The sequence below is a fragment of the Mchenga conophoros genome, linkage group LG16, assembly GCF_057382185.1.
Source record: "Mchenga conophoros isolate Kocher_MC1m ecotype Shallow Benthic linkage group LG16, M_conophoros_male_GT1.1, whole genome shotgun sequence".
NCBI classification, from domain to species: Eukaryota; Metazoa; Chordata; class Actinopteri; order Cichliformes; family Cichlidae; genus Mchenga; species Mchenga conophoros.
The window spans coordinates 27,349,807-27,373,078 of NC_140541.1; the positions used below are offsets into that span (position 1 = coordinate 27,349,807).

General features: G+C 40.2%; 2 protein-coding genes across 4 annotated transcripts in view; one reads left to right on the forward strand and one right to left on the reverse strand.

Moving 5' to 3' along the window:
• Positions 1-601: 601 nt before the first annotated feature.
• On the reverse strand, positions 602-11,277 carry znf148 (zinc finger protein 148). 3 transcript variants are annotated; one of them, XM_085248463.1, is made up of 7 exons: positions 11,173-11,277; positions 8,192-8,508; positions 7,125-7,250; positions 6,906-7,029; positions 6,678-6,761; positions 6,465-6,583; positions 602-5,063 (listed from the first exon to the last, which is right to left on the reverse strand). In XM_085248463.1, the coding sequence occupies exons 2-7, from the start codon at positions 8,483-8,485 to the stop codon at positions 3,438-3,440; spliced, it is 2,373 nt and encodes a 790-aa protein (XP_085104589.1). In that variant the 5' UTR covers positions 8,486-8,508; positions 11,173-11,277; the 3' UTR covers positions 602-3,437. The 3 variants fall into 3 exon arrangements, with proteins under 3 accessions (XP_085104589.1, XP_085104587.1, XP_085104588.1); XM_085248461.1 differs by having other exon boundaries at positions 8,132-8,508; XM_085248462.1 differs by having other exon boundaries at positions 8,132-8,508; positions 11,177-11,262.
• Positions 11,278-12,111: 834 nt separating this feature from the next.
• Positions 12,112-23,272, forward strand: part of LOC146556968 (polyprenol dehydrogenase) — a 58,583-nt gene continuing 47,422 nt past the window's right edge. The window contains exon 1 of the mRNA XM_085248465.1: positions 12,112-12,834. The gene's annotated coding sequence lies outside the window, so the exon portion shown is untranslated. The remainder of the gene's footprint in view (positions 12,835-23,272) is intronic.

Here is a 23,272-nt window from a genome sequence, read left to right on the forward strand (position 1 = left end):
GAAGCAAAATATAACGAAACGAGGGGTAGCTGAAGGTTTTCCCACAGTACTGTATGGTAGCAGGAAAGCACAGGTGTATTTGATAGCTGCATTTCACGTGGGGGGAGGTCCTGTTGTTGTGCATGCTGGTTGACCTTCATGGTTTACTGGGCTGTGATAAAGGCTTACAGTGCTTGGACAAACAGTTTGTCAGAAAATTAAGACAGAACTATTCTGATATACGTTTTTCCACATATTTTTCCATGATAAACATCAATAGTTCTTTTTCCAATGCTCTCCAATGTGAGAATTCTATGCTTTGCACTTTTATATCACTGTAAACTGAATATATCTTCAGGTTTTGGACCTGCTGAAAAAGATGTCACCGTGTACCACGATATGGTGAAAGATTTTCAATTTGTTACTGTACGAGTGTGTACCTATGAAAACAGTCTTCTGCAGCACTTCTACTCTCCTCGAATTCCCCTAACACACCATAACAAATATCCCAGCGTCTCTTTATGTCTTTTCTGGCTGCTTTCCATCAGGAAACACATTTACCCACCCACACTCAGTTTCACCAGCAGCTGCACGCCTTCTGTACATCAACAACAATTCAAGATCACATGCTGTGAATTATTTATTTATAAGGACATGACACACAACAATCAAAAACAATTTAATCAGATTGCTTACAAATCATTGTATATTGCAAAAGTCTAATCATATGGGTTACTTGACTGAAAATAATCAGCTACAATTAAAGCTGCACATTATCCATAAAACAAGTTCACTTGACCCAACAAGTCAGAGACCATGCAGAATAAACCTAACGTAAGACCAACCTTACTGTGAAGCAAATTCTTTAAAATCAAGAAAAAAATTCAGATTCCCATCTGTATTTGAAAAACCTTGACACAAACGACTTATACAGAGATAAATGAGGGTAGCGAGAATGACTGCATATGATATACTGTACATATCAGTGCTTTAAATGACGTTTCAAAAATAGCTTTTTATCAAAAAATTCTGATCTTTTTACACACACACGCACACAAATGAGATTTCTCTAGCTTATACAAGGACACTTATGGTCAGGTTACTGACAATAGTTAATTAAAAGGAAATATTCATCGTACTGCTCACATACTTCATTAATTTCCAATAGGTTTCCACTTTAACTGAATTCAAAATTCAAAGAACTAAATGGGGTACAATTTACAAAACCATCGTTTCTATCTGCACTGTGCTTTTAAAGATTGCTTACAATAAAAAAAAAGGGCAGCTAGTGAGGTATTTCAACCACACTATAACTTTTAAGTGATATTTTAACACAAATTCAAGACTCTAATAGCTGTTGAATGGAGGATTGTTTCCACCACTAAGAACATTTTTCTTTTACTTTAAATATGTTGAGAAGGAATTTTATTTTAATATATCATACGGATGATAGTTATACAGTAAAACCCATCATAATGAACATTCACAAAAATCTAAATTCACTTTGATCAATCACCAATTAAACTGAAAATATAATATTGATACAGTGGTGAGATTTCTGCAAAAGCCACATTTTCTCAGGAAGATGGACCGTTTCATTATTGAATCTCATAAATGCTTAAAAACAAATTAACTTGCCAAATTCACTGACAAAAGTGTTTCTTGCACACGCCTTGTCTTTCTATGGACCAAAATAAAACCTAACAGTACTTCTCAGAGCAGAAAAATATACAATGTATTTACAGCAGGATATCTTCTATACATTCTAGAGGGAATGATCATTGAGGAAGAATAAAGTATTCGATGATTAACGTGGTTCTGTGTGTCCCTGATTGTCAGAGGAGCTGTAACAAGAGGGAGCTCAACATTGGTTTCAAACCTAAACTGGATGGTGCACGAAAAACAAAAAGATAAAAACATCGTTTAACACAACAGCACCTAAGACGTGAACGACAATCAACAGTGTAATGAAGTACAGAAAAGACTTAACTCATTGCCACTCCCGTTTAAAACTGCATGGTTTCAACAAGGCCCGTACAGATGAGTCTGACCAGAAAATTCCAGCAAATCAGTGATTATCAGCAAATCTAGACATCTACAACTTAAATCTGCACTTACACACATACTGGAGAAGAGTCCATGACACGTTAACTCCTCCCAACTACAGATAATATGTTGATTATTAAGTTTGGTGATATGTCTCTGCTAAAATTTTAAAAATGATACAATATTAAAAGGCAAAACTAAATAAAGCTCCCAGTTCTTAACGTATGAAGGTGTGAACACGTTGATAGCTTATGTGCTTGTCTGTATTGTGCAAGTGGAACTAGTAGCCTTAGAGCGTAGACCAAGTAGAAATAAATGCATTGTGCAGGAATGACTAAAGGAAATTGTAATATTTCTTTTAAAAGAAGGCACAAAATAATAAACTGCTCATTTTAATCAAATTCTCTTGAATACAAGGGATCATGAACTTTAATTTTGTTTCCCTTATAAGAGCTACGTCCTTTTAAGTGATCAAAGAAAAAGTGAATTAGTTTGAATTTCTACTTAAACTAATTAAGTGGTTAGTCTCACTAATCTCTTAACAAAAGGTGACTTATACATACTGTGATAATCTAATATAAATCCTGCAGAAATACCCTTAATAGGTAACACAACTTTGTGTCACCGTGCATGTCAGCAGACAGTTTAACCGCTGGAATAAAGAAAAAAGCTCTAAGTGATATTTTTTGAAAAAAAAAAAAAAACTAAACAAAGAGCAAGGGGAAGTAGCTAAAGAAAAAAAAAATAAAAAAAAAAAATAAAAAAATCTACCACCGCCATGGGGGAAGGGGGCATGATTTTCGGGAGCAGGACAAACTTATGTGGCCCCAATTCATTTCAGCTCAGTTGAATCACAGATTTTGATCTTAAAATGCAGAAAAAAATTAACGCGTTCATAAGGAAAAAGTATCAATAACAGTAGGTTTGTGCAGCTCTGGACCACCCAACCCCCAGTGCAGTTGAAAAACTCAGGGGGGGAGTGTACATAGATGCAAACTACATTTTAATAAGTCTAAATATTGCATTAAGCAGCAAGTGTGACTTGATCATTAAGTGTGCAAGGCGAAATGATTGACACAAACATTAAAAATAATGGCAATGGAATTAGAGAATATTAATCTCCTGCATTACACTTTGGTCGCTTAATCTCATAATGTACATTCTGGAGGAAGTTTGACTTTTTTTTCCAAAAGGGGAAATGCTAATTATAGTATGATTATCATTTTTCAGTATTCCTGTTTAAGAAGTTTAGAACGTAAAAGCACAAAATTATAACTGCTTTACACAAAGAAAAAAAAAGAAAGAAAGACCCCTCGTTTGCAGTGGGATTTGATTTGGCAAAAACACAGGAAAGACGAGATAAAGTGCCACAGAAATGATGAACAGAAATGAACGCTCCCGCCTCCATTTCTTCAGCCAAACGATTCACTGGTCGAAACGTCAGGGGATGAGTTCAGTTGAGACCTGGTCTCAGTGACTCGGACTAAAGGGAACTCTGAGAATTCTGTGCTGTGTCCTCGAACACTCACTTGTCCGTTGGCAACCGTAAACTGCGAGGAGGCTGCAGATCTTGACGTCTGGAAATGAGATTTGAAGTTCTGTTCAAAGGAGCTTATTTGAAAAGTCTGTAGTATCCCTTGTGAAGAGTCAGTCTTTTTTGAGGGAGAGACCTGCTCCAGAAAGTCCTCCTCAGCTGGGGACACCGCAGAGGGAGGGGTGGTCTCGTCGCCTGAAAAGGAAAACGAGTGCTGGGAGTCCCCGACCAGCAACCCATAGTGAGGTTTCTCTAAGGTGGACCTTAGTGGAGAGCTCATCCCTGATTTGAACCTGCTGGGGGAAGGAAACTGTTTCTCTGTGGAGAACAGAGGCTGTCCAGCTAATGTGGGGTTTTCAGAGACCAAGCTGAGGCTCTGGCTGGTCAGGTAGCTGTCATTCTGGCTGGTCCTCTCCAGTGCTTGCTGGAGAAATTTGGAGTATTCTTGCAAGAGACTCACTTTCTCTGCAGGCGGCTGAGCCTGAGCGCTGGATGTTCCGAGGCTCTCGACCGGACTGCTGTCAGAAACATCGGAGGAATTGATAGATATACTTGAGGTAACCTCTGTGTCAGCCACACTGAAAGAAATGTCTGATTGCCCATTGGCTTTGTTGGAGTAGTGGTCCAACAGTGTCTGAAGAACCTCATCAGGCAAAACATTCTTGTCATGAGGAGTCTTAATCTCTGTGTTCATGGGTTGGGGCTCCAGGATGGTGGCGGGAACAGTTTCGTCGATGACTGTTGACACCACAGTTTGTGTAACAGGTGGCTGAGAGGAGATGCTGCTCGTGTTCAGGCCATAATCCCGGCTGTTGTTAGCCATTGCAGCTTGAAGGTAACGTTTCTTCTTGAGAAACTGCATCGCGTCGTCATAGTTTGTGCTGCTGGCTGCTGGTTTTGTTTGTCCTCCTTGAAGAGTTTCAACTGATTCGAGTTCACTGTTGCCTTCTACGTCTAAGAGGCCTTGCTTGTCCACGATCTCAAAGGTGTACTGTGCCACCTTAGTATTTTCCTCAAAGGAGGGTAAAGTGGACAAGCAAGGAGGAGTTTGTTCAGTTGACTGCTTAAGACTCCGCTTGCGGACTTTCTTCAGAAGTAGCTTAGGAGAAGTTGTTTCTTCCGAAGAGACGTCGCCATCTTGGTGTTGGTTAGCCGTTTCTTCAGGAAGGTCCACAGAGTAGTCAGCAATCACGTACTCATGTTTGACTTTGGAGGACACAGCATATAGAGAAAGACTTCCCTTTTGCTCCTCTTTCTCTTCTGTTTCTACCACGGTAAAAGTGTGCCCTTCTGTCTGGGCAGTAGTGGAAGCTCCTGAACTCTTGTCTGTACACTTTTGGCGCTTTTTCTTGGGCAGTGAGCACTCTTTGGCAACAAAGGGGGGCCCTAAAGAGTCTGCTTCACGTAAAGGTCCGACTTTACCGGCAGTCTTGTTCGCCTTTCGCTCTCTGTTCTCGTGACACATTCTTCTGTGCTTTAAAACCCGGTCTGTTCTGGAAAAGTACTGCAGAAAGAGGACACAATGCATTTATTTTATACATGAACCTTCATTACTGGCTCTAATATTGAGTTCACAATTTTACTCTTCCTGTCTACTCTCTACAGCCATACCGATCTTTAATATGAGCACTAGTGACAGTGTTTTCACACCAAATGTGTTTTTAATCACACAATCTTTTTAGGACGGCAAAAAAAGCTGAATGCCAAAAACACCATTTAACCAGACTAAGTTTTAAGCAGACTCTTTTTAGTCTAAAGGTCTTAAACACAGTATTTAGAGGTTTAATGCACTCAACAAATTCACAGAAGCTGAACTACTTAAAAAATATCTTGTGTAATAACTGTTTAGCAGGCATTCCTATCATTATAAGCAAATTGTTAACATGTCAGCAAATAATTTTAGCCTGACTAAGCAATCAATGACAGTTTACACTGCAATATTTAGTGTTTGTATTCTTTTGTGATAAGTCAGTTCACAGAGTCAAAATAAAAGACAGAAGATCATCCTGTCTCTACCTGTGTTTTCTTGAAATAGGGTGGCGTTTACACAGTGCATTTATAGTCTTACTGACCACTGAAAGCGCTTTACAATCCTCATCCTTTTTCAACACATATTCGTACATGTTTTATATTACAGCCAACCACTGTACCACAAACTATTCAAATACACAAATACATCCACACACAGGAGATCTTCACACTTGTAGTTCATCTGTTCAACTGATGAGTTTGATATGTTCACATATTCTGCTTTCTTTTCAAAGAAAATTACAAGCTAGCTCCAAATTAACTAAAACGCGATACTAAAAACTACGTGAGAATGATCAGTCCACTTACTGGCCAGAAACACAGGAAGGTGCTTAAGGTCTGGACAACTGGACTACACTGAAAATTTACTCCTAAAGCCATGATTATACGAGATGGTCAAGTTGTCATCCCTATTATACTGTTTTGAAATCCACCTGAAGTTTGGGTTGCATGGAAATGGCAATATTGTACAGATTGTGTACTCTGCCACATCCCAGAATGCAAGAATGTATTTAGCTAGAACCTCCCACTGACCACCCTTTTCAAAGGGTCTCGGTGTGGTTGTCAGCAGCCGAGCACACATCTTGACATCTGCACAAATGAACCGCACTAAGGGGGAAAATGAGCCAGAGCTCAATTTAAAGGGACCACAGTGTCGTTGTGAAATAACCCAAAGAAAACTAGTTCACAAATTTATTTTTCAAAGTTAGTGAACAGAAGACCAAAAAACCCCAACACATTTTAATTCCCCTTTGTCCGAACCAAAATGACTGAACTAAAGGTTTGAAATAGACCTTTCATGTCTTTCTAATTAAAATATTTACCAATTTTGGACCTTACGAATACACTAATTTACAAGCAATCAAAAGAATAGTACCTGGTGACAATAGTCACATTGGTAGGGCTTCTCTCCACTGTGAGTCCTTTTGTGCCTCTCCATGTGGTACTTCTGGATGAACCTCATCCCACACTCATCACAGCGAAAAGGCTTCTCACCTAGAGACAAGTATTTAAAAAGAAAAAAGTTCAGGCTAACATAGCAATAATTATAAAAACAATTGAGAATTTTGCCAAACTGTTTGTTACTCACCGGTGTGGATCTTCTCATGTCTCTGGAGAAGATACTTCTGAATAAAGCGCATGTCACACTGGCTGCACTGAAACGGCTTCTCACCTAGGTTTTCAGTAACATATATGAAAACCAGTTGTTTTTAGTTTTTAGCTTCCTTTGATGACTAAAAGATCCCCTACTGTCAACATATCTAATTTCACAGCAACATGTTTTACATATTTGTATACATGCCAGGCTTATTCATACCAGTGTGAATGAAGACATGCCTCTGTAGATGGTAGTTGGTTCTGAACGCAGCATTACAGTGAGTACAGACGTGACACTTGGGGTTTGGTATGCCCAATGAGCCATCGTCATTGATGCTGAGAATCTACAAAGGGGGTAAAAAAGAACACATGTAGTGTTGAATTTTCACAACCGTCCCTGGTATTTTAAAAATATAAAAATTCCACAGATGGAATTCACCTTTGCTGGTGATCGCTGCTTCCTTTTTTTCTTCTTGGGACACATTGTCAGATCCTTGATTGCCTTTTTGTCTTTCTTTATATAGACCGCTGGCTCAGACAACTTCAGCTCCTGCTTGATGCTCAACTGTAAAAGTAGGACCATAGTCATTTATACATTGAATATCGCACATGACCTACTTTAAGGGCCACCCAGCCAGCTACCACTTTATCCAGGTCAGACAGGTGCAACTGGGCAAGCAGAGCATAATCAACCAATGTGAGGGCATCTCACCATACAGTTGCCTCAGGCATAAAATACCAGAGGGAAGCCTCAGCCCCTTACAACCCAGAACAGGCTGAGAGATTACATCTGCCAGGTGGCCAGGGACAGCGTTTTCAAATCCTCTGACTGGCATTTTAAAATGTATGTAGCCACTTTTCAGCTTTCTGAAAATAACCTGTCTGTAATAACTACAGACAGACAAACAACACAAACCATACAATTCCAGCTCTTAAAGTTCCCAAGGAGAAGCAATGCTTTAAACCTGTCCCTGAGGGTGAATTCAGATTATCCTCATTATGCTGTATTCTTAGAATAGAAATTACTATTTTAAAGTTCACATTTGCTGCAAGTTTATTCTGATTCAGAAGATCAGAGTGTACAAATATATTGTTTCTGAATATGAACAAGTGGGTCAAAGTGACAGAAAAATTTTTAATTAAAATCTCTGTCATTCATTAAAAAAACAAAACACTAATGCGAGCTCCCTATTTTTGACCAATTTTTAAGAAAATTCCGGCACCTAAAAATAACTAGTGTGAAAGTAGTTTGCAGTATTAGCAGCTACCTAACAGTACTTTTTGTGTGTTAAAAGAACTGATTGCACTGAACAGTCCAAAATGTCAGGCTAAGTCAACATAACATGCATAAAAGCAAACTCACTCTGATCAAGTGGAGACTGTAGATGCACTCACAGAAATGAGCTTATCAAAATCTGATCTACTTCTAAACCAGCGTGAACTCACTGGCATATGAAGCAAGCAGGGAAACTTATTCGTGAGTTTTAGGGGGAAATGCTCTCCCACCTCGGCTCCTCCCTCCTCTTCTCCTCCACCGCTATTCTTCGTCATCTCCTCCTGCATCATCAGCTGCTCTGGAGGGACCAGGTCGTGAGTGACCAGCGAGCTTCGAGTCAAGTCCTCGTCGTCGTCTTCGTCGTCGTCATCCTCGGCCAGCAGAGGGTGGTTAGCCAGCGATCGTTCCCCGAGTGTCATCACCACCAGTCCTCCTCCGCTGCCCAGGCCAACTCTCCCTCCTCCGTCTATTCCTCCGCTGCTGCACTTCAGCAGCATGCCTTCCAGTTTGTCCTCAGTGTTCATCTTACATAGAGTAGCTCTTGAGTCTATAACATAAAAACAAAGAAACACTGTTACAAAAAAACAAATGTAAAATGTACAAATTGAGTAAAATGTATTTAAACTCCCCCAAAAAGGGACATAATACAACTGTAAACTATCATGGATGAAATAATTATATTCACCAAGATCCCTTTTGTGGCCATGAAGGCTCACTTTCCCAAGCATGGATTAAGTCTATTTACAGATTAGAACTTGCTGCATGTGAGTAACTTTTAACTGAGTTTCCCATAAGTCATGGTTACTTATTTTTAAACGAGCAAATCGGCAGCTCTTTTCAATCCCCACAACACTGAACCAAAAATAAATATGAAAGAATATAAAAATAAACACCCATGGTGGTATGAAGCCTGGCAACCAACAAAACGAGCTTAAGGGCCCCATTTATAAAACATATAAAACTATCTTAAGTATGCTTAAAGAGAAAAACCTGTTAAAAACAAAACCTTACCACGCACAGAAGTGACCATATCTCAAATCTTAAGTCTAGACTGGAGCGATTTTCAAAGCCACTGGTGTACTTTACAGTTCTGTAATTCTATCCAACCCCAGTAAGTGCAGGAGCAACACATTTCCAGGCTGCTTGTTTGGATTCCTCCACCTGCTATTTAGTCCACTGGATAATATTTGTTGTCTGGATTCACTCTCCTTAACCACCACTATGAGCCTGTTCTCCAAAGAGTTTGCTTTTACCTTTTGCTTCACGGCTATCTCTGATATTTGTAATAGGAGACCCCCCCAGGCCACTGCTGGTAATTTAAGCTGACTTCAGTTTCATAGATTACAGAAGAAAATGAGTTATTTATGGGTTTATTAGAAACTGCTTAAGCAAGGCTTTTTGTGTTAAGCATCTTTTATGAGTCAGACATAAGTTCACTATTAGGAATGATCCAAAAAAAAATCAACATTAATTTAAAAAACATTTTTGCATATTAAGCCTGAGGATAGGTAGCAAGACTGTTGTTCTACATAGTCACTTATATTTCAGATCCCACTGGTTTTTATTCACTAAAAAACACACACACACGCCTAACCAAGTAACAGCTACCTCACCAAATTTAAGACTTATGACCTTAAATTTAATTAAGAAGAGCGATTTTGTGTGTGTATGTGTGTGTGTGTGTGTGTGTGTGTGTGGGGGGGGGGGGGGGGGGGGGGGTCTGACTATCTTAAAAAACGATTACCAATTGCGGAGTGAAACTATGAAACCATGAGAAGAGAGATTTACACTACACCACGAACAATAGACTATTTAAATCTAAAAACATAAAGAAAAGTCTTGCATACCAAGTCAGATAAGCTGTATCTTTACTGATCTGTAGAAATTGGCCAGTTTGGCGTCTCAGTTCAAAGTTGTTGTGCTTATTTTCAGTCTCTTTTGTTTCTGAGCATGTGAACACATGAAGCATGCCGCCGTCTGTATGTTTACATGCTTGTGTTTTGACGTGCACAGGTACGCTTGCATTCTGCCCTTCTTCCTCCATTTTTTTTTTGCCTTCATGCAAGTGTAGCAGTTATGATTGTATATATTCTAATTTAAACTCTAAACTCTGTTTTCTAATGTTTTAAAAGAACTACAAGTATATGTAAAGTGATAAACCTACACCGTCAAACCATAAGATAGGCATATTTCTTACAAACACAGCTACATATCGAGAATAGATTATTTCAATCAGCCACCACAGTACATTATACTGTTGTATTACGCCGATGTTGCCTATATTCGGAGTTACATTGCACTCTGATTAGATGGCTGACTAACGTGACAATCACTTGAGCTCAACCTGGCAAAAAGCTAGCTACCGCTGCACTTTGGTTACAGGTTTGACGCTGTTCCTAACACAAACTGAACAATGAAACAGCGGGGCCGGTAAATATCTGTCAGGGTTTTAACACACGCTGACAGCCACTTAGTACCATATGCAAACGTACCCTCTGTGTCGCTTTGGTTAAGTGGCTTTAAGTCGCTTGCTAGATAGGCAGCAAGCTAGCTTGCTACGCTCGTCAAACCTCAAAAACATTCATAACAACAGCAGGAGAAAACACAGGAAGACAGGCGACGGCGTCTTCAAATTAAAAGCTTCCTCAACGCTTTAAGTAAACAATACCGGAACAGGCTTTTAAGTATTTACCATTCTCATTGAAAAACAAACCGTGTAGTTCGTCTGAACCTTACGAACTCGTATTTTTCCGCAACCTTGCAATATAAAGCGCATTACTTGGGACTTTACTTTGAAGGCCCAGAACGGAAGTTCCAATATGCACGCACCTACTTCGCGAGCATTTACGGCCTATTTGAAGCTAGTGAGCTAACCACTAGCAATGTGCTGCAAACATTGGTCTTTCTCTTTTGATATAACATTCGTTTGCAACTGCATCTTCACAGCTGCGGTACCTCCTTATATGTGGCATTCAACAGCAAATTTAAGCTCACACTAAACGACACATGTGACACATAACACAACTTTCCCTTACTTATTAGCAGTGATAACTGGCTTTAGCTTCCTCAGCCACTCTGCTAAATAGGCCACAATCTTCACAAGCTAACGTTCGCTAACCACCTTGTTCTCTACCACGACAAACAATAATACGCGTGAGTAGTGCATATTTGATATGAAAATAATTGAAAACTTAATTTTATTTCTCCTTACCTACGCGTATTAAGCCCGTTTAGCTGTCATGATTCTTATCCAAGACTACAGTGCAGTGATGGTGTGCGGAATAATCAAATACACCATCATCAGGACATGGAAATTTAAATCTGTCGCCATCTAGTGGTGCACGGTGGTATTCGAGGTGAACGCTGCGCTTCTCATCATGCAACTGATAACGTCCTTTCGGTGCCCTACTTCTGCAGCCTAAATGTTCATCAGTGGTGCCTTAATAGCCCAGTTATTTCTAGACTTTGATCCCATTATTGTTTTGCACCGTTTTTGGAAATGGCAACTTAAAATAAGCGCGCGTTTTTTTCAGTGATTTAATGTCTTTGAATCGCTTGGGTGGTGGGTAACCGTGCTGATCTGATAGGAATATCATGCAGAAATACACGACCTTTTTCGGGGGTTATTAACTGTTGCTCACATTAAAAGGCTGTTTAATGCAGTCATCTCTTCTGTCATGTAGTGTTTGTATTTTCTGAATAAAACAGATTCCCAATTTCTTAACGTATATCGGTCATATAGGTTTAAACATGGATATCTTGCATTTTATGTGAGGAAAGGCGCATATCCTCTAGCCTTATCAGTTACGACCTTGTCTTAATTAGCCCAGATGGAGTATACGTGACAAGAGTTTTTGATGGCATTTGCACACCATCTTCTTTTTATTATAGGATTAATACTTATAAAAAGATGCGCAAGAGGTACCAACCGCTTAGGCTAGTCTGATTAGTAATACAACAAAATAGGAATAAAGCGCGCATCAGGTGGAAATGGAAACATTAAAAATGTAGAATTATATTTTAATCCTTGGACTGACAGCTTGGCCAAAAAGGGGGTTCGAAGGGTCGTGATAAGATGATAGCCTGTCATCCCCAGCCATCTCACACATACGCATGCACACTCACACACGCCGCTGTGAGGAATACTAATCAACCTGTTTGCCGACAAGTGCAGCAGCTCGACGCGCAACTTAGCACTTTTCCATTCTGTGTCTGGAAACATCTGTGCGGGCTTTTATTTTATTGTATTGTATTGGTGAATTTCAAGTGGTTTTTTTTTTTGTTGTTGTTTTTTGCCGTCCTCTTTGCAGGAAGCGCGGGTGTTATCAGTCCAGTCTCACCTGTCGCTGCGTCTTCTGATGTGCGACAGGCAGTGAGGGAGTGTGGATCCGGGGAAATACAACCCACTGCTGTGCCGCTTCTAGCAAGGGAAGCCCCCACGCGTTGCGCGCCCAGATCGCCGGTAGAGAGGCTATTCGCGTGGCGGAGTGCGTGTGCATGCGCGTCAGGTTATAAATGTGTGTACTTGAGCACGGCAAAGCCCCAGGCTCCATCCTCAACAGTTGCCACCCGAGCGGCGGAGAGGAGAGGAGGAGAGCGAGAGAGATAGCAGACTGAGTACGGACGGACGCGGAGCTCCACGCCGCTCTGCCCGGCTCTGCTCCTGACATGCAGTCGTTCATCTCTCCGGTGACCAAGGCCATCCTAGTAGCGCTCTTCATCTTCGCCATTCTCCTCATTCTCTATGTGATCCTTTGGTACATTTGCAGAGACGTGGACTGCGACCACGGCATTTGAGGATTCCGTTAAAACGGAGTAACGGAAATATCACAATGGGTCGCACAGAGGAACCAACAGAGCCCAGGGTCATTTTGTAAGTCTGCTTGTCTTCCTTTTTGTCATTTGAGTTATACTCGTGTTGTATTTTTGCTTTTTTAATTCGTGGTTATCTGTGTATCTCTTGTGTCCGTGTCTGCGTGTGTACACGCGCGCATTCCTGTCGCGCGTAATGTTAAATGCGCTCTGGTTAAAAGGTGATGACCGGCGTGCGTCTCCACAGGCACCCGGTTATCCCGAGCCTTTAATGAGCAGAATCCCGGCTTCCTTTCTCCTCAACTTGACAGGGACCATTCATCAATAATCTCTTATGTATTGGAGACGCGCTCTTGGTACTGATGGGGAATTCTCAAAGGTGAAACAATGTCATTAGCGGGGGGGACATCGAACTGGTGTCAAACGGAACACGGAGCGTGCGCGCGTGTATGAGATCGCAATGAGTGGAGTACGGAGACCGTCAGTGACATTGCGGTAAACTGCGTGGATGTTCCTTAAGGTCAGGAATAACAGTGTTTACCTCAGTTTCCCAGTATTGATTGCCCCCACTCCTCCTGCCGTATATCCGCAGCATTAGTTCATGTTCAGTTCATCCTGATCTCCGAGGATGCTTCACATTGGCATTTTACGTTCAACGAGATAACGGGATTATCTCCACTGGCTCCTGTGCGTCTTATTCCTAATCTGTCTAGTGCCATGTTTCTGCGTCCTTATCATATATGTTCCGCTAATTCTTTTACGCATAGCGCATTTTTAATTCCCCCAGACAACTGTGAGCTTATTTGATTGTTCTATGGCCAGTCTTGGTTTAGGAAGGTGTACTGATATTTACTCTTACACCCACACACATAAATAAACACGCTGCAAATTGGCCAAGCACTTGTCCCTATTGCAGGCACCTTGGCCCCCGTGCATGCAGACTATCACATGCCCCATAAAGCTATTACACATGTGAGATGCCTGCCATTTTCATCATGGTCCAAAGCATTTTATGTTACCTTAACCAACATTCAACTGTGAAAATTAACACATTTTGGATGTGTCAAAGTGAAGGATTTGAAGGACACACCAAGGACATGTTGATTTTTTAAGTGTGAATGCATAGAGAAAAATTCGTGTTATTTATTTTTTCAATCACCTGCAGAGTAGAGTTGATTTGTTTTCTTCACATCTTTGCAACATAAATATATCTTACACATCCTGACACAACAAAAGGACAAAGAAAACACATGACTTGATACTTTGAAATATAACAGAGCAGTGATTACTGAGAGATAATCGCTGACTGCAGCTGACACTCTAGTTTCGCCACTTGCTAGACCACATCACTATTTCTTCCATAAACACCACAGGGATTAAAAAAAAGCCTGAGCATCTCCTCAGCCCAACTCACAAGGAAAGTGCAAGTTTAGGCTTAAAATTTTTAAACCTTCTTATTTTGAGCTATGGTTGCAACACTCTAGTATTTAAATATCCAAGAGCAGCCTAAATGCTGGATGCAGTCATGAGGAAGAAACCCCGCAGCCTCTTAAACTGTTGTGAGTGCTCTCCTGCGGAGAAAAGGAGAGTGGCTGGATGGCAGATGCCCTTTTTGACCGGACAACTAAATGATTTCTGCGAGCCAAAAGCAAATGTGCAGCGAGCCTGTGACACCTCTCAACACATGCACACACATATACGTGGCCACACACACAAGCTGAAAATGACAGCTCCGACTCTATCAGCTTCAGTAATGGCATAACAAGGGAAAGAGAAGGAATGGAAAGGTACTTATAATACCTGCTCCAGCTGTCTGTGTCTGTCTAAACTAGTGTCCTGGTTTGTGTATGTGTGTTTTAACACAGAAAGAAGGGTAAAAAAAAATGTTTGAGTGACTTTGTGCAGTTTTTTTTTGTAAAGGAAAATGGCTGCATGTGTGCATATGTGTGTGTGTGTCACAGCGTGGGAGGGGGTTAAACACTGACATGCTCCTGGATGACAGATACAAAAAAAGTGGAGCAGGGAGGGCTCAGTGGTAGTCAGTGAGGGAGACAGGTTGTGTGTGTGTGTGTACAGTAGGAGTGCACACATGCATGAGTATGAAATTCACTCAAGTTTATTGAAAATGTGTTCATTCATTGAATACATGTGTAAACCGTGATACTGTAGTGTGCCAACTGTGTACGGGCATAAGCAGTTTATGTAGTGTGTTTGTGTGTGTCTGTGTTGGCAAATTGTTAAACAACCCTTATCATACACACTCTGATTATTAAAAAAAGAACAGAATCCTTCCTACATTGTCCAGCTGTTTCTTTAATGAGAATGAGATGAATCATAAGCATCATTTGGAAACAACACAGCAGATTAATACCAGTTTTGTTAAACCTAAATTAAACAAATACACTGTAAGAGATGAAAATATATGATAACTCAATCCCTGATTTAAAAAAAAAGTATCTTTGTGGTGACTGTATCAGCTGTTTTGTTTAAAATTTGTCAAATGTTCCTCACTAAGGTGTGTTTTTATTATCCTAGTCGATGTTCTCGGGTACACCAACACAGCAAACACTGATCTTGTTCTCTTCTGCTTCATTTTAATATTGAAATGGGAGAAGCAGCTAGTTCTAGAATATATTTGGTCCGCAGACACATCACAGCAGCCCTGCCCCGCAGCCTGGATCCACACCAGTTTGCCTACAGAGCAAACCGATCCACGGAAGACGCTGTAGCCACAGCACTCCATGCTGCATTAACTCACCTGGAAGAGCATGGTAGCTATGTGCGGATGCTCTTCGTGGATTACTGCTCAGCTTTTAACACCATCCTTCCACACAAACTGGTGGCCAAGCTACAAGACCTGGGGCTTCCATACAGCACCTGCATGTGGATCAATAGCTTCCTCTCGGGCCGTAGACAGAGAGTCAGAGTTGGCCATCACACATCCTCAGCCCTGAGTCTCAGCACTGGCTCACCCCAGGGCTGTGTGCTCAGTCCACTGCTCTACTCTCTCTACACACACGACTGCACTCCTCGCCACCACAGCAACATCTTTGTGAAATTTGCAGATGACACCACAGTGGTGGGGCTCATTTCCAAGGGAGACGAGTCTACGTACAGAGACGAGGTGGAGCAGCTGACGTCATGGTGTAAGGCCAATAACCTCCTCCTCAACACTTCAAAAACCAAAGAACTCATAATAGACTTCAGAAGGAAAAAGGCAGAGATCCAACCACTATTCATAAATGGGGACTGTGTAGAAAGGGTGGCAAGCTTCCGCTTCCTGGGAGTCAATATAGAGGAGAACCTTTCCTGGAGTGTGAACACCTCCGAGCTGCTGAAAAAGGCCCAACAGAGACTGTACTTCCTGAGAATTCTCAGGAGGAATAACATCACACAGAGACTGCTGGTGTCCTTCTACAGAGCCACCATTGAGAGTGTTCTAACTTACTGCATATGCATCTGGTACACTAGCTGCACAGGGGCTCAGAGGAAAGCACTCCAAGGGATCATTAACACCGCCCAAAAGATCACTGGCTGCCCTCTCCCCACACTGGAAGTTCTACACAACGCCCACTGTTTTAAAAAGGCCCAAAACATCATAAAAGACACCTCACATCCTGGCCACTCCCTGTTCGAACTGTTGCCCTCAGGCAGACGGTACAGGGCAATCAGAGCAAGGACTAATAGACTCAAACACAGCTGTTATCCAACTGCAATAACACATCTGAATACTACAAAAAAAATGTCCATCACGCCACTCTTGTGTTAATCTATGCACGGTCTGAAGCATGTGTGTGGGAATGTATGTGAATGTTTTACTGTTATATCTTATTAGTATTTTAAGTATTCTATCTATTTTATTTATTGAATTTTATTGTTTTATTTATATTTTGATATTGCTAGGGATGATGCAATGATCGGGGACCATTCTTAATTTCGTTGTTCTCATGACAATGACAATAAAGTTTCTGATTCTGATTCTGATTCTGATATTTTCCATTGTGTTTATCGTTCCCTTTTTAAAAACAGTCACTTTAGTAGGGAAGCATCTTTCCGCCATGAAAAAAACAAAGAGATAATAACCCGAAAGTTTGACTTCTGCCCCACTCCAAAAAAAAAGTTACTTTTTTTTCAAGGGCGGACACAACCTTCCAAGCTCCTGTTTAAATACAAAATTTTGGTTCATGTTATTGTTGCCACCTCTAAAAGTTCCAACCTCCATTGAGAGAAATATTGTTTTTCTCGTTATTCAGCATGTCAAAATAGTACTAAAGTCTACTGTTCTTATAGCCGCAAATGAAGGCAACTTGCTGTTTGGACGCAAAGTAATCAATGCTAAGATAGATAAAATGACACACACTCATCTGCTGTTCAGGAAATGTGAATGAATGTAACCTGAAAATGACAAGAGACATTTGGAAACCGAAGCACCAAATAACAACATTTTTTAAAATTATTACTCATCAGTAAAATTGAACATCTGAAACTTTTAGACTGCTTCATTATTTGTTTTATATTCAGTGATTCCATGTCTACAAAAACATTTTCCAACATTCAGCCTGGTCATAAATTAAATTTCACAAAAATCAGTTTTGTGAAATTTAATTTGTTCTGCACCAGTGAAAACCTCTGCAATTGAAAAGTGAAGGTAGCACGGAAGTGCTACCTTAAATTCTACTGAGACTTGGCTGATTAGGGGTGCTGTTACATTGAGTGACAAACAGATGGTCTTTCATCATTTGTTTAAAGGCTTGGCCAGTGTGTGTGTGTGTTTTAAATTTAGCATCTCTTCTGTTATAAACTGTGAACCATGGCTGCACCTTTTAAACCAAACACTCCAGCCGTGTTTGCATCACCTGTACCCAGGTCAGTTAGACTATAAAAAAGGTAATCTTCTTCTTCTTCTCTTTGTTTGCATATAAATTTTTTAAGGAGGACGTCGACAAAGATGGAAAGGATTCGTTCAGCCTGCTTGAATTTTAATACTGTAACGTTCACAAGAACCAGACGGTTGGGGTCTCAGTTTGTCCGTTTATTCGGCACATAAGCCAGCGGGTTGTTAACTCAGGGGGAAGCGCTCTCGAACTACACCTCTCTTCAGCCTGGCACACACACAGAACAACCAGGTCCCCCCACCCCTTCCTGTACACCACCCTCACTACTTCCTGCAGCCCAACCAAACATGAATCTTAAAGGAACAACAACAGTGTGCAGAGAAAACCAACATGTCACTGTCCAGTAACACTTAACCATCGTTACAATACGTTTTGATAGATCCAGGTTCAATTGAGATTGAAGTTATAAAATATGTAGGGACAAAAGTAAATTATTGAAACTTGAAGAGGAGAAGGGATTTGTTAACATATTCAAGCCTCACAATGTGCGCAAACTGTATATGACAAAGTGTGTGTGTGTGTTGCTGCAGACATGTAAAAAAAAAAAAAACTCTTCAGCCCTGCATAATACTCCCCCCCATAAATATAGAATGCAGACCAGATGACCAGATCATAAATATGAATGTAAATAGTCAGAATTTTTTATCTGGGATGGAAAAATGTGGTGTTTGTCAAAGAGCACAGAAGCTCCATGAAAATCTGATGGCTAAAGAGGGAAATTTAATGATCCTGTTGTTTGTCATTTACTGTAAATAATTAATACTTATGTATATTTCAGTTTTTAACATTTGCTTTTCAGGTGTTGCACACCATATTGTTAATTTATTTATAAACATTCTGGATGTCCATCAACAAGGTAATTCCCAGGACATGCATAAGGTCTATCTGCTTAACTAATTTACTAAAATCATGTGTAATTAAAAATAACCTTTACCCCTTGATGAACTCATTATTATTTTCTGCTCCATTGCTACTCACAATCACTCTGCCAAAAAAAGGTGCGTCGCCTGACTTTGAAAGAACTGGTCTTTGTTTTGAGATCATCTGATTTTTAGAAAAATGTAAAACCTTCATGTTTGGGTCATGAAATTACCAAGTTACATTTAAAAATTAAAAAGCTAACAAACTGCTTTGACTTGAAATTACTTTAAGGTGAATGCTTTAACAAATGTGACATGGGTGTGTGTGTTTATGCGTGTGCGTGTGTCTATCTCATTAACCCTCGAGTGAATCCATCCATTCACACAGACACTAATACATACCCCATAGCGATGCGGTCACTGAAGTGAAATGAGTTTAATTAACTTCATGACATCAAAAATAAAACATTTTGTGGTTGTTAAGTTGCGATGTTACCTTGAGGTTTTGTTGGTTTTGGTCATGCTATATAGTTTGGTAATAATGAGAATATCTCATATAAAAATGCTTCGACTTTAATCAAATCCTGACTGTCTCACCAAAGGCTACAAAAAAAAAAAAAAAAAAAAAAAAGAAGTTTAATAAAGGCTTTTTAAATACAGATTAAAATTTAAAACTGGAATCACAATCTCAAGTCAAATATACTAAAGATGTTTTGATGTAGAACAGGGGATGGCAAACTCCACAGAGCTAATTTTAAGCAATTCTTGACACCAAAAATCTTTATGGAGCAGCAAAATGTGTTTGAGTCTTATAATAACTTATTTAAGCTATTTGTTATGTATTTCTAGTGTTTAAATAACATTTTTACTTGGTATAACCAGAGAAGTTTAACTTTTCGGGTTAAATAAAGTGCATTTCTCTTATTTTACCTTAATGAGGGTGATAACCTAGTAAATATAAATATGTGTCTTTTAATGTTATTAATGGGTGTAATTTAAAAAGAAAAAAGAAAAAAATAATATAGCTCTCAATATAGTCAATGTAAACAAAAATGTGTTCAATTTGATTTGAATTAATGTTCAGCAACAGAATCCATAGTATTATGAACCATCAATGCTATTGCAGGGTAGGTTCAGCAAAATTAAGTGGATAAGTCCTTTTTTTTTCAGTCACATTGAGTCACTGGAGATAGGAAAAAAAAGAGCGACATATGGCTCTGGAACAGCAAATATGAGACCCCAGAGTTACTGTACTGTTTTTATCTTAGTTTGTCCGACTGAAATTATAGAGAAAGTCTTTTTTTTAATGTCCTGTGCAATAAGCTGTATATTGCAGTAGCATCAACGGTTCATTGTTGCTAAGGATGTGCTTACAAAACCAAAAAAAGAAGTTAGTAATGAGACAGAAAACATGCTCCTCTTTGAGAAATGATTAGTTGCTTCACTCGTGTGCCATCTTATTATTCACTGCCATCAGTACAAGGCTCTATGTCTGGGACATCCTGTGGAATATCATATTTGTGACCAGAAACGGCCCTAACCAATCTGGCGCCCTAGGCAAGATTTTAGGTGGCGCCCCCCTACATCAGCAGTGTAGTGTAATGTTGTAACAAATAATATTTCTATTAAATAAGCTTTACTTTGCATTTTAATTAACGTGGGATTATTTTTTGTATTTAGAAATAATAGTACCAACTTTTTTTTTTTTTCAACATTTGTGGCCCTGGCGTGGCGCCCCCTGATGGACGGCGCCCTTAGCATTTGTCTATACGGCCTATGCCACGGGCCGGCCCTGTTTGTGACGCTGGGTCATCCTGAGACAGCTTCAGCTGTCTGAGGGCAAGTACTTTGTTTTCAGGTTAAGATTTCCATAGGGGTTAATTTTAGGAGGGACAAAGTATTAAAACTAATCTCAGCATTTTTTGCCTGTGTGAGTGAACGCTGTAGAGCCGGGGCGGGAAATATTTCCAAAGGGGCACATGAGAAACTGAGACTTTTGTCGAGGGCTGCGCCAAGAAATTGAACTCAGTTCGGCTCAATTTTAAATGTATTTATTTTTAAACTGTATAAACTGCAACTGCCAAGAGTAGATGTTACAATTAAGCCCTAATTGTGGCCTCTTGGGAAAATTAATTGCCCTCCCCTACTGCTCATTCCTGAGCATCTTTTTACGATGATCTCACTGTAAAAGGGGAGATTCCTCATTGTGAAGGTCTACAACTAAAATTGTAGACCTTCAGAAATTGGCTCTCAGAAATAATGCAGATGCACTGGAACACGCATACACACACACACACACACACACCTCAAAGCCATAAAAATAGATTGTGAGTGACTCAGCCGTTATGTAAAGTCCATCTCTGATAGGGCCGCCTGGGGCTGTTTATGTCAGTTTAGCTTGACGGCACTAGAGCTGAGGTGACACATGTCTGCTGTGTCCGAGCTTCAACACACATTCACAGAGCCACACACACGCGCACGCACACTTTTCCCAGAACATACGTGTGATCCTCTCAGTCTTCTTTCCTCTCTGCATTCCCCAGCGTGTGTCCCCCAATGGACAAGGATGTGATATAGTCAGCGTAATGGACTCCCCGCAGCCCAAACAGACTACGTTATTAGCATTTTAGCGCAGACTGGGACGGAAACACCATGTTAGACATGATTCATATCCACCATTCCTCTGGTCAGTTAGGCAGCTCAATCAGGACTGGTAAACATTAGCAACTGTGGACTTAAATCAAGAGTATGACTGTAGATTAACTTGATTTTGTTTTTATTAAACATCAAATCAGATTCCGCCACAGAAAATATGTTATACTGGGAATTTGATTATATATTTATCAACTGTACTGGTCCCCTATGAGAAAACCTGGGCGGTCTTAATTATAGTGAGACATTTTAATCAGCTTCCATCTATGTTTCCTTCCTTATTATCCTGGGTGTGAATATAGACCTTTACTCTGGTGCAGAGATTTTTGTATCCTCAGCAAAGTGTGCAATGAGTGTTTGGGGAGGTCACATTTAAAGATCCGAATTTATCTGAAAGTTCTGCTGACCAGCCATAAACACATAATCATAAACACAATTGTTGAGAGTAGTAATGGCCTCTTGTCACCATCCCCATTCCTTATCCTCACGCCACCACACTTTTTGCTTACTGTATCTTTGCTTTAATGATTCCCATCCACTCTTAGACATTAGGAAAAACGGGTTTGCATGTAATGATGGTTGGACCCCAAATGCAGATTCGCAAGAAGACAGGGATCAAATGAGAACCTTTATTAAAGCCATTTGAGTAGTCTGAAAGGCTACAAAATAACAAAGTCAGGTAACAGTAGGACATGCCAAAGAACCAAAACAATTTGAGGGTGGCAGAATGGAAACAACTTGGGAACTACACACAGCTGAACTACATCTGATAACAACACTCTGGGAGGTAAATTTGGCAAAAAGATACATGACTATCAAAATAACACAGGAAGTAACGAAACAGAGAGTATCTCACTATATACGGGGAACAAGGAATGTAACGTGAACTGATAGGAGGAATACCACAAACACAACTGTAACTGCAATAAACAAGTACAAAGCTGAAAATGCAAAAAGTAAGAATCAGACTGAATGTAAGTAATGATAAACAGAGCTTAAGACTTTTAAAAAAAAACCCAATGAGCCAGGACCATGCCTGGATTATTTGTGATAACATTTGACCCTACTTCAGGCACATTTCCTTTTACATATCTGTACATTTTCAACATTTAAAATGTCTTTTAAAAAGGGTTAGACATACAGGAAAGCAAATAAGCACTGTGATATCTTCTAAATGACCTAAAAAATACCAAACAGTTATTCAGATCCCATTTCATAATGCTAGACCGGACTGCTTGACCGAGCTGAAGTGGGGTTTTGGGGTTTAACAGAGGGGTAGCTGACGCCCTTGAAGCCAAGAAAGCAGTACACATAAACATCCTTGAAGGTTTTCCGTGTTCACATAATCCTGGAGTGTGAGACAGGAAGAGAAAAAAGCCGAGAGAGAGCGAGAGATGAAAGAGTCTCCTCGTATCCCTTCTCAGTGACAACAGATCTCAGACAGACAGAAAGAGAGGCACACACTGACTCACAGACCGTTAAATTGAATGTGTTAAATACTGTGTGTGTGTGTCTGTCTCGCTGTGTGTGTGTGTGAGTGTTCGGTGTACAGAGTTAATGACAGTCTTAATTGGTGCAGGCAAATATCCCTCCCACTGTTCCTCATTCTACATCTACTAATAGAAAGACATTCACTCCCTTAAGACAGTTAGCAATAATGGTGGTGGGATGTATTTGATAAACATGAATGTGCGCACACACACATATACACAGATTTTTGTCTCTTGCATTCTGATGAACTCATTGTGCACATCTTGCATGCATTATTAACATCTTTACACTTGAGCCTCCACAGCCAAAACACGCAGTATAGACTCTTACATATTTTGAAAGACTGCCCTCGGCAGGTACCATAAATGGAGGGATTGCTTGGCCCAAGTTTAATTTGGGAAGTTGTTGAAAGCTTGTGAGATAGGATGGCTTTAGAGTTATGCTTATCTTTCCTGGAAACTGGAAAGAGTTATAGTTCAAGTTATTATACGGTCAGGTTATCATGTGAGAGGAATTTACTCTAATGCTGATCAGCTGTCTGAAGCTTGTTGAAGTTCAGCATGTTGTTCGAAACATTGTCATGGTCCTGGGCCATGTGGGC